At 41.3% G+C, this 12,374-nt stretch overlaps 1 protein-coding gene across 1 annotated transcript in view; it reads left to right on the forward strand.

The window, feature by feature from the left end:
* The window catches only part of LOC142232825 (limbic system-associated membrane protein), a 320,310-nt gene extending 310,446 nt beyond the window's left edge, over positions 1-9,864 (forward strand). Inside the window, exon 8 of the mRNA XM_075303515.1 lies at positions 9,790-9,864. Coding sequence (XP_075159630.1) covers positions 9,790-9,819 — 30 coding nt within the window. The 3' untranslated portion in view covers positions 9,820-9,864. The remainder of the gene's footprint in view (positions 1-9,789) is intronic.
* Positions 9,865-12,374: the final 2,510 nt, after the last annotated feature.

Below are 12,374 nucleotides of genomic sequence, written 5' to 3' on the forward strand. Positions count from 1 at the left end.
CCGGGTAGTTGGCCATAGTGTTTGCAGTAGTAAGTAGCAATTTCTCTTTTGAATTCGAATTGGGTGGATCTTTTTGAACCTCTTTGTAATTGCCAAGCATTATTTACAGATCTTTATTCAACCGTCGAACGGAACGGACGTGTTTTTTTAATTGCGGATAAAATCATCGTAATAAGTACCTACTACGAATTTTAAGTGTGGTGGGATATTAGGCCACCATGCAGAGAAATTCAAAGACATCCACTGGGTTGCTAACTTCAGGGCCCAGTGGACGGGTATCGACTGGAGTTATACATTTGGGCAATGACCAAGAGTTAGGCCCAATTAGTCGACCTGTAGACGGGTCGACAGGTGGCGACAATTTGACAAGTCGAACCTTTTCCAAGGTAACGGCATCAAAAGGAGATAATCCCTCACGAAAGAGATTCAAGGAACGCAGAAATGATTTGTTTATCCTAAAGAAATTAGGATCAGTCGACCCAAGCACGTTGTCGGCTAAACAACGCGATTCCTTAAAATGGGCTCAAGGAATTCTTGAGGCTGGAAAAAGGGAACGATCACCGGATGAGCTGCCATCCTCCAAAAGGAATCAACGATCGTTTGCCTCAGTTGCTAAAGACAGCCTTGTGGTGGCTATCATAAATAAAGGAACATTGGACGGTATGGTTCCAAAGCAAAAATGGAGGGAAATTGAGAATGCTTTGTCTGGCGTCTACTCACAGGTGCTGGAAAAGTTTCCCGGCCCAGATCCTCGACACCAAGAGGCTGGTTGGTATCAAGGACGATTTAAGCTAGTCGCATTTGAGGACCAGAGGTCTATAGAATGTTTTAAAGCTGCTCTGATACTAATTGGTAAAGTTTGGGAAGGAGCTGCTCTAGAGTTAGTCGAGAAGAAAGACATACCGGCTAGACCTAGAGCACATGCTAGACCTAGAGCACATCTATTTTAAATAGACTGAAACAATGCAATCCAGATCTTCCAACAGCTGATTGGAAGGTTGGCCGTATGGATGAAGTGGATGGGCCAAGACGGCATGCAGTGTTTATATTGAACACTCAGTCTTTGCCACATCTAGCAAAGTCTCAGGGCCGTGTATGTTATGGCTTTCATTATATCCAAATGAAGGTGTATAAAAACGATCAGCTAAAGGATTCAGAAATGGACAAGCCTCTGTCTGAATCAGAAGTAAGCGGATCCTCTTGCGAAGTCGAGGGAGATACCAAAGTTGAAGACATGGATAGATACCGCATGCGTGAGGAGGCTTCTACTGCCTCAGAACTCACCAAAGTTGAACCTATGGTTATTGCGAGAGTCACCGATATCTCTGAAGAGGACATTCTTGATGACTCGATTGAAGCGGCTGATTTGACGGTTGTTGAAAATCTCGATGGTCCTACGGATCCTCCATCTGAGAGGATACAAGCGAGAACTGAGAAAGGCTCAGCATAACTCTTGGAATGACTACTGCAGCAGTATTGAGAATACGTCCGAGGCTTCCAGACTACGGAAGGTTCTAGCATCCACCAACTCCGCTCCAGGTTTCATTAAAACATCGGAGGGAAATTGGACAACGTCCAGTGAGGAGACGCTGGAGGTACTATTGGACACACATTTTCCTGGAAATCAGACGGTTGAACCATGTACTGGCGGTGCCACAGTTGCTCAGCGGTCGTTTCCTGTCGAGGAAATTGTATCGGAAACTAGAATAAGATGGGCGCTAAATAGCTTTGGACCATTCAAATCCCCCGGACCTGATGGAATTACTCCGGCGGAGTTACAAGCTGTAACTGACAAAATTATCCCCTGGTTGTCAGTGATATATAAAGGATGTATCAACTTATCATATATCCCAGGAAAGTGGAGGGAAACAAAAGTCGTTTTCATACCTAAAGCGGGAAAAGCCTCTCACTCGAGGGCGAAGGATTTCCGACCAATCAGCTTATCCTCATTCCTACTTAAGACTCTGGAGAGGATGATAGATATTTATCTTAGAACTAGCATCGATTCAAGGTTGTTCTCGAAAGGACAGCATGCATACTCGAAGGGCAGGTCTACTGAGACCGCACTACATGAACTAGTCAGCTTTATTGAAAGCTCACTATCTGTCAAAGAATACACAATCGTGGCGTTTCTAGACATCGAAGGGGCGTTCAATAATGTCCATCCGAGCTCGATATTAAATGGACTGACAACTCTGAATGTTGATCCATGTATACTCAGGCTGTTAGACGAACTGCTAATGAAGAGACGTATTTCAGCCACACTAGGACAAGCAAACATACAAAGGTATGTGAACAGAGGCACTCCCCAAGGAGGAGTTCTATCACCTCTTCTTTGGAATGTTGCTATAAATAGCCTTCTGGTTACTCTAGAAAAAGAAAGGATAAAAGTGGTGGCATACGCAGATGATGTGGCTCTGGCAGTCAGGGGAAAATTCCCATCCACGATCAGAGATATTATTCAGAGGGCCCTCCGGATGACTGAGAAATGGGCGAAAGACAATGGTCTTGGGGTAAATCCTGCAAAGACAGAATTAGTCATGTACTGCAACGATCGCAAAACTCCCACGGTTAGGCCTATTTCCTTAGGGGGTATTGAAATTCCCTTTGGTGAATGTGCAAAATACCTTGGCGTTATTTTGGACAGGAAGCTGAACTTTAAGCTTAATATTGAAGAAAGGGCGAGAAAGGCAACTGTAGCTTTGTACTCGTGCAAAAAGGCAATAGGAAAAAAGTGGGGACTGAAACCAAAAATTGTGCATTGGCTATACACGGCAGTGGTTAGACCTATAATGCTATATGGTGTTGTAGTCTGGTGGCCGGCACTCCAGAAACCGACTTGTTTAGATAAAGTTCAGCGTATGGCGTGTTTGTGTATTTCAGGCGCATTCAGCAAGACAGGAACAAATTCCCTTAATGTCGTGCTGCATCTATTGCCTTTAGACATTTTGGCCAAACAGTCAGCTGCAACAACGGCTGTGCGGTTGCGCGAACTATCGCTGTGGTCGGAAAAAGGTTACGGTCACAGTTCTGTCCTCAAAATAATGCCAGATGTGCCTAACGTAGTGGATTACACTTTGGCGAGTCCACTTTTCGACAAAAAGTTTGAGACTCTAATCCCCAACAGTGAGGCGTGGTGCACACAGACCCCGGGGAATAAAGAATATATAGATTTCTACACTGATGGCTCCAAATTGGATGGACAAGTGGGGTTCGGAGTATATTCTAATGATGTGGAACTTCGAATGGCGAAAAGATTACCTAATCACTGTAGTGTTTTTCAGGCTGAAATATTAGCAATAAGAGAGGTGGCGAATTGGCTGAGAAGTAATGTTACAAAAAATGTGGGCATTAATATATACTCAGACAGTCAACCTGCAATAAAATCCTTGGACTCTGTGTTCCTCAACTCGAAAACGGCCATCGACTGCCGCAAATCTCTCAATGAGATGGCTGAGCAGTACAATATTCACCTAATATGGGTGCCTGGCCATAGGAACATACCGGGGAACTGCGAAGCGGATGAGTTGGCAAGGCTAGGGACTACCTTACATATTCCAGGGGAACTAGAATTTGTTGGTATGCCCCTAGCTACCTGTAAGCTCATGCTGCGTGAGAAGGCTGTTATGATGGCAAATGTTCGATGGGAGAATTGCAAGGGTTGTAACGACACCAAGCAAATATGGCCCCATTTCAACTTAAACCGCACACTAGATATGCTAATGTTCTCGAGACGTCAGATATCACTCCTGATATCTGCTATAACGGGTCGCTGCCTGATAGGCGATTTTGCAAAAACTATTGGCGCGAAGTATAATGACTATTGTATGAGCTGTCATGATGCGGAGGAAAAAGAATCAATTAAACACCTCTTATGTGAGTGTCCTGCATTTTGTGTAAAGCGCAAGCAACTTTTAGGAGCATATAGCTTCAGATTACTGGCGGATCTGGAAAACGTTAACTTAAGCAGTCTGCTACTGTTTTTGGAACAATCTGGTTGGTTCAACAAAGAAAAATAATCAAGAAGGTTCAGCGGTTAAAACTAGAAGTGCCCATATGTAATAGGTACTTTTAGTTAATGTGGTATCACAATGGACTGAATAGTCTAAGTGAGCCTGAATCTTAATCGGGCTGCCACCTTAACCTAACCTAACCTAACCTACGGATCCTCCAGATAAATCTTCATCATTGTAAGGCTGCATGTGCTGCCTTAAAAGTTCTCCTGATGAAAGGGGACAAAGACATAGTTCTTATTCAAGAACCATATGTTTATAGAAACAAAATATGTGAATTAAGTACTCCGGGGTTCAAACTATTGCAGTATACTAGTAATGATGTAATTCGAGCCTGTATAATTGCTAAAAACGAGCTTAACTTGTTTCTGCTTCCTTCAATGTGCAATGCAGACACTGTCGTTGCCAATTTAGAAATAGCCAAATGCAAATATTGGGTATCTTCGGTCCATATGGGACATGACAGGGAGATGCCTCCATGTGCCGTTAAGACCTTAGTGAGGAGTCACTGAAAACAAACACGAAACTCATTATGGGATGCGATGCGAATGCGCATCATAGTATATGGGGAAGTAGTGATACTAATGCAAGGGGAGAGTCGCTAATAGAGTTCCAGATAAATCTTCATCATTGTAAGGCTGCATGTGCTGCCTTAAAAGTTCTCCTGATGAAAGGGGACAAAGACATAGTTCTTATTCAAGAACCATATGTTTATAGAAACAAAATATGTGAATTAAGTACTCCGGGGTTCAAACTATTGCAGTATACTGGTAATGATGTAATTCGAGCCTGTATAATTGCTAAAAACGAGCTTAACTTGTTTCTGCTTCCTTCAATGTGCAATGCAGACACTGTCGTTGCCAATTTAGAAATAGCCAAATGCAAATATTGGGTATCTTCGGTCCATATGGGACATGACAGGGAGATGCCTCCATGTGCCGTTAAGACCTTAGTGAGGAGTCACTGAAAACAAACACGAAACTCATTATGGGATGCGATGCGAATGCGCATCATAGTATATGGGGAAGTAGTGATACTAATGCAAGGGGAGAGTCGCTAATAGAGTTTATTTTGCGTACTAATCTGGTAGTTTGCAACAAGGGAGATGCCCCAACCTTTGTCACTAAAAACAGGCAAGAGGTTTTGGACACCTTGGCCTCGCAAGAACTGAATGAAATGATATCTGAGTGGCAGGTTTTAAGTGAACACAGCTTCTCAGATCATCGCTACATCAGTTTCAAATTTGATGTTCATACCACCAAGACCATATTTCCGCCAAATGTTAGGAAAGCTGACTGGAATAGGTATAGGGAATCGTTCAATATGATGATACCGGAAACACCAGAGACAAATATGAGCACTGTGCAAGTTATCGAACATGCAGTGGAGAGGATTACTAAGGCCTTCAACATTTCACTGAAAGCTGCATGCCCTAAAGGGCAGCCAAGGGAGAAAAATCGACCACCATGGTGGTCTACGGAGTTAGGTAATATGAGGAAATCGTGCAGGAAGCTCTTTAACAAAGCAAAGTCCTCCAGAGATCCTGTGGATTGGGACGCTTACATGAAGAATCTGAGAGGATACAAGCGAGAACTAAGAAAGGCCCAGCATAACTCTTGGAATGATTACTGCAGCAGCATTGAGAATACTTCCGAGGCTTCCAGACTACGGAAGGTGCTAGCATCCACGAGCTCCGCTCCAGGTTTCATTAAAACATCGGAGGGCAATTGGACAACGTCCAGTGAGGAGACCTGGAGGTACTATTGGACACACATTTTCCCGGAAATCAGTCGGTTGAACCATGCACTCGTTCAATATGATGATACCGGTGTCACAGTGGCTCAGCGGTCGTTTCCTATCGAGGAAATTGTATCAGAATCTAGAATAAAATGGGCGTTAAATAGCTTTGGATCATTCAAATCCCCCGGACCTGATGGAATTACTCCGGCGGAGTTACAAGCGGTGGCTGACAGAATTATCCCCTGGTTGTCGGCGATATATATATAGGATGTATCAACTTAGCATATATTCCACGAAAGTGGAGAGAATCAAAAGTCGTTTTCATACCTAAAGGGGGAAAAGCCTCTCACTCGAATGCGAAGGATTTCCGACCAATCAGCTTATCATCATTCCTACTTAAGACTCTGGAGAGGATGATAGATATTTATCTTAGAACTAGCGTCGATTCAAGTTTGCTCTCGAAACGACAACATGCATACTCGAAGCGCAGGTCTACTGAGACCGCATTACATGAACTAGTCAGCTTTATTGAAAGCTCACTATCTGTCAAAGAATACACAATCGTGGCATTTCTAGACATCGAAGGGGCGTTCAATAACGTCCATCCGAGCTCGATATTAAATGGACTGACAACTCTGAATGTTGATCCAGGTATACTTAGGCTGTTAGACGAACTTCTAAGGAAGAGACGCATTTCAGCCACACTAGGACAAGCAAACATACAAAGGTATATGAACAGAGGCACTCCTCAAGGAGGAGTTCTATCACCTCTTCTTTGGAATGTTGCTATAAACAACCTTCTGGTTTCCCTGGAAAAAGAAAGGATACAAGTGGTGGCATACGCAGATGATGTGGCGCTAGCAGTCAGGGGAAAATTCCCATAAACAGTTAGAGATATTATACAGAGAGCCCTCCGGATGACTGAGAAATGGGCGAAAGATAATGGTCTTGCAAAGACAGAACTAGTCATGTACTGCAAAGATCGCAAAACTCCCACGGTTATGCCTATTTCCTTAGGGGGTATTGAAATTCCCTTTAGGGAGTGTGCAAAATACCTTAGCGTTATTTTGGACAGGAAGCTGAACTTTAAGCTTAATATTGAAGAAAGGGCGAGGAAAGCAACGGTAGCTTTATATTCGTGCAAAAAGGCAATAGGGAAAAAGTGGGGACTAAAACCATTGGCTGAGAAGTAATGCTCCAAGCAATATTGGCATTAATATATACTCAGACAGTCAACCTGCAATAAAATCCTTGGACTCTGTGTTCCTCAACTCGAAAACGGCCATCGACTGCCGCAAATCTCTCAATGAGATGGCTGAGCAGCACAATATTCACCTAATATGGGTGCCTGGCCACAGGAACATACCGGGGAACTGCGAAGCAGATGAGCTAGCAAGGCTAGGAACTACCTTACATATTCCAGGGGAACTAGAATCTGTTGATGTGCCTCTGGCTACATGCAAGCTCTTACTGCGTGAGAAGGCTGTCATGATGGCAAATGTTCGATGGGAGAATTGTAAGGGTTGTAACGACACCAAGCAAATATGGCCCCATTTAAACTTAAACCGCACACTAGATATGCTAGTGTTCTCGAGACGCCAGATATCACTCCTGATATCTGCTATAACGGGTCGCTGCCTGATAGGCGATTTTGCAAAAACTATTGGTGCGAAGTATAATGACTATTGTATGAGCTGTCATGATGCGGAGGAAAAGGAATCAATAAAACACCTCTTGTGTGAGTGTCCTGCATTTTGTGTAAGGCGTAAGCAAATTTTAGGGGCATATAGCTTCAGATTACTGGCGGACCTGGAATACGTTAACTTAAGCAGTCTGCTAATGTTTTTGCAACAATCTGGTTGGTTCAACAGAAGAAAATAATCGAGAAGGTTCAAGGGTTAAAACTAGAAGTGCCCATATGTAATAGGTACTTTTAGTTAATGTGGTATCACAATGGACTGAATAGTCTAAGTGAGCCTGAATCTTAATCGGGCTGCCACTTTAACCTAACCTAACCATTATTTACAGATACGTCGAGTAGCCAAGTAAAAATGGAGCTCCACCACTTCTTACCACGATAGCCAATACGATGATTGTTTACGTTTTGATCGAGACGATCAACACCGCACATAAACTTGTTGTATTCTGTTATAATGCATGGTCGAGTAACTTGGATTTTTTTCTGGTTTCTTTCGAATAACGTCCCGCTGATGAAGTTGGTAATGTACCATAGCACGTAGAAGCGGCGCAAACAGCAGAATTATCAACCCATTTGGTTAATCGTATTCCGGTTTCCTTCATTTTCATAGTTTTGTATGAACCGCGCTTTGCCTTTTTCATAGTTTTCTTGTGATCTATCGGACAGCTTGCAGGAATTCGATTATCTCGGATAGTTCCGGTTGCATTATACCCTCTGGATTTGAGATAGGCAAGCAATGGAAAACTCGTGAACAAATTATCGAAATAGAAGGAAAACGGAAGCCCTTTCAAGTCATCGATCATAAGTATGAGTGGAGCTGCACATCCGAATCGCTCATCATATTGATTGGTAGAACGCGGGTTCTTGCATTGATAAATTTCAAAATTTACCATGTAACCGCTTGACGTACATAAAGACCAAGATTTGTAACCGAATCTAATTGGTTTGCCTTTTAAAAACTGTTTGCAACCGTGTCGCCCATAGTAGGCGATCATACTTTCATCGTGTGTGTTGGGTGCAAGTTCTTCAACATATTTGACTTTAGATGGTCCATAATTGGACGTAACTTCCATAGGTTATCTTTGTTATCAACAGGATGGCAATTTGGCTCAAAATGTAGTGTTCGAAGAATTTCCTCAAATCGAGTGATTTGAAAATCATTTCATTGCGAAGATCTTCAGCATTATTCCAGTATGCCTTGTAGCTTGTAATTGTGTTGTATCCAGTTACGAACAGAATGCCGATGAATGTACGAAGTTCTAAAACAAACATATAAAATTAATGCATATCATGGAAATTGGAAAATTTCAAATGATTTTACCTGCAACTGTAATTTCATCAATTGGCCTTTGCACATTTTTAACGGCAAATCTGGCAGAACAATCAATAATATGATGAAGCAATGTATCGTCAAAAAAGAGTTCGAATGATTCGTGTGGCATTTTATCTCGGCAATTGCCAAAATTAGGTTCAGGAAATATTGGCAATGGAACACTTCCAGTCTCCTTGACCCAACTGAACTTAGTTTGTCTGATAGCGGAATGACTATGTTAGAAGTAGATGGTCGAATTTTCCGCAAACGTTCAACTATTGCTTTCGATTCCATTTCTGCAATTTGTCGCCGTTTTTTTTTGCATTTTCAGAGGCTTTTCTTGCTTCAATAGCATTTAATTTCCTTTCCACAAATTCATCTTGTGATGAATCTGACTGTGATGTGTCCATTTCTTCGTATACGACAACATTTTGTGGTTGATCAGCTGATAAATCAACCCCCGCATCACTTACAACATCAACGAGAAGGTATTCAACGTTATATTCATCTAGAGCAATTGCATCGAAATGATCACCATTTCGCAGCACCACTTCACAACCCGCCATTAGTTGACCTCGGGAAATATTATCCATTATACCACCTTCATTTTCTCCAGCATCATCTTCGCCACTTATGTTATATTCCCATCTTTCTCCGGGGGTTCCATGTAAATGGCTTCGATGTTTCCAACAAAATTTTCATTTTCTTCATCGTTCGTCAACTGTTCCAAGAAATCTACAGCTTCCTGGAGTGTTAACTTTCTAAATAATAATAATTCAAATTTTATATTTACGTCAAGAAACTTTGTTGAAAATGTAGAAGCTTATTTGCGACTATTTTCCATATGTCGTTTTTTGAGGTAACGAAAAATGTGAGCAATTTTAAGTGTTTTTTTCGATAGGTAAGCGTCACACGAATGTGACAATTTATATATAGTTGGAAAGCTACAACACATTACTACTTAAATTTCGACCACTTCAAATATTATATGGATGTTGTTGTGTTATATCCCATTTCTATTATAGATCATCAATATGGCATCGCTGTTTAAATGATACATCATAGACAAATTAGAAGAAGACGCAGTCTTGTCATAGCAAAACTAAAGCACCAGAGGACTCTGTCAACAAAATATCATGAAGATTGCGTCGACGTGTCTCTGAAATGTACTGCCGTTTGCGTCGGAAAATATCATAACATAAATGTATGAACTAAAAACCACAAAAGCAATACCAAAACACCCAGCGGGAAATAGAAGCGACGTGGAATCGATGATGGAAGTGCTGTTCGGGTAGCTATAAGGCCTGGACGCTGCATTACGTGTTCATTTCAAAACAACGTAGCATTGGATTGGAGACCAAGGCCTTGCCTCTCGCTTCCAGTCGTATGCCTTCTAGAGGTGGTGACGTCGATGCCATGTTATCAGGCCTTCAAACTAAGTACAAAAATCACGCCTTCCAAAGAAGGCCCTCAAGAAGGCCTGGGCAGGAAGGCATAAAAGAAAGCGTATAAAAAAATATTTTGAGGGTAAGGTTGACAATGAAGTGAACATTTGCCCTAACACCTTTTAAGTTAGAATTTAATATGACTTACTTTTCCTTTTCCTCGTGATTGGTAGTCCTACACTCATCCACTGGCCTACGACACATTTATGTGATGTGGGTGCCAAAACGTAAAGTTAAGCTACACGTGAGGTCATTCTGTGTTCCCTTCTATGCGAACTGAACGTATAATGGGTATCGGATCTTTTATATGTTACAGAGAATATCTTCTAGAAGTCCAAAGTTAGGAGTAACTAGACATAGACAAGTTAATAGCTTGTCAGCCAACAAAGAATGAGTATGAGATCCTTTTTATACCTAACGTCACAGAATGGTATTGAGGGTATAATAAGTTTGTCATTCCGTGCGTAGCACAACAAAATATCTATTTCCGACTATATACACTGTATATACACTTGATTAGGGGAAAATGAAAAGTAACTAGACATAGACAAGTTAATAGCTTGTCAGCCAACAAAGAATGAGTATGAGATCCTTTTTATACCTAACGTCACAGAATGGTATTGAGGGTATAATAAGTTTGTCATTCCGTGCGTAGCACAACAAAATATCTATTTCCGACTATATACACTGTATATACACTTGATTAGGGGAAAATGAAAAGATGGTACTACTACACTGAAAAGAATACGTAGTTAACCGAACGCTAAATATAACTTATTTTTATTGCGCAAAATTTATTTGTAGTTAATTTTTTATCCGAAATTTTCCCAATGAAATTTTTGTACGTATGAGGGGTTTTAGACGATGCAATTGGTTGCTTGCAATTTTTTGTATTCTCTTTTAAAGTTGCTTCTTAAAAACATCAGCATTTATACGGTGCAAATTTGCATGCAATACGCTTGAAATTTTTTGACGTTTATTGGCTCAATCTTCTTTAATTGGTAATTCATAACAATAAAATACATAGTGAACGAAATTGTTTAAGCATTTGCAAAAATAAAAATGGAAGATAATAACGAAAAAATCATCGAATCATTGTGTGGCATTACTGAACTGGCTATTGAAACATTAGATTTGGACAACAGCGAAGATGTGGAACTTATTTTGGGGTTGTTGGAATGCTGCCGATCCGATAATTTACCAAATAAACGGAGAAAGAGGGCGTGGGTAAAAGAATGGCGGGTTGATCGAGTGGAACGAGGGACATTTTCGTTTCTCATGAATGAGCTTTCTAGTGACTCGTCAACATTTTTTAATTATTTGAGAATGACACCAGAAACTTTTAACTTCATTCTTGAAAGAATTGAAAAAGACATAAGAAGGCAAGATACAGTAATAGGTTAGGTTAGGTTAGGTTATGTGGCAGCCCGATGTATCAGGCTCACTTAGACTATTCAGTCCATTGTGATACCACAGTGGTGAACTTCTCTCTTATCACTGAGTGCTGCCCGATTCCATGTTAAGCTCAATGACAAGGGACCTCCTTTTTATAGCCGAGTCCGAACGGCGTTCCACATTCCAGTGAAACCACTTAGAGAAGCTTTGAAACCCTCAGAAATGTCACCAGCATTACTGAGGTGGGATAATCCACCGCTGAAAAACTTTTTGGTGTTCGGTCGTAGCAGGAATCGAACCCACGACCTTGTGTATGCAAGGCGGGCATTCTAACCATTGCACCACGGTGCAATGGTTAGAATGCCCAGTAATGAGGAAATCAATAACTCCATCAGAGAAATTAGCTGCTACACTACGATATCTTGCTACTGGAGAATCCTATAAAAGCACAGACTATCAAACAAGAATGTCAGCCTCAACACTTTGCGCTGCAATTCCGGAAGTATTTGGAGGCTATTTGCACCACGGTGCAATGGTTAGAATGCCCAGTAATGAGGAAATCAATAACTCCATCAGAGAAATTAGCTGCTACACTACGATATCTTGCTACTGGAGAATCCTATAAAAGCACAGACTATCAAACAAGAATGTCAGCCTCAACACTTTGCGCTGCAATTCCGGAAGTATGTGAGGCTATTTGGAAACATTTTAAAGGTGAATTTTTAAAGGTGTGTATCTGTTTAAAAAATATAAATAAAAGTATTTCACCG

The sequence above is a fragment of the Haematobia irritans genome, chromosome 4 (assembly GCF_050003625.1).
Source record: "Haematobia irritans isolate KBUSLIRL chromosome 4, ASM5000362v1, whole genome shotgun sequence".
Taxonomy (NCBI): domain Eukaryota; kingdom Metazoa; phylum Arthropoda; class Insecta; order Diptera; family Muscidae; genus Haematobia; species Haematobia irritans.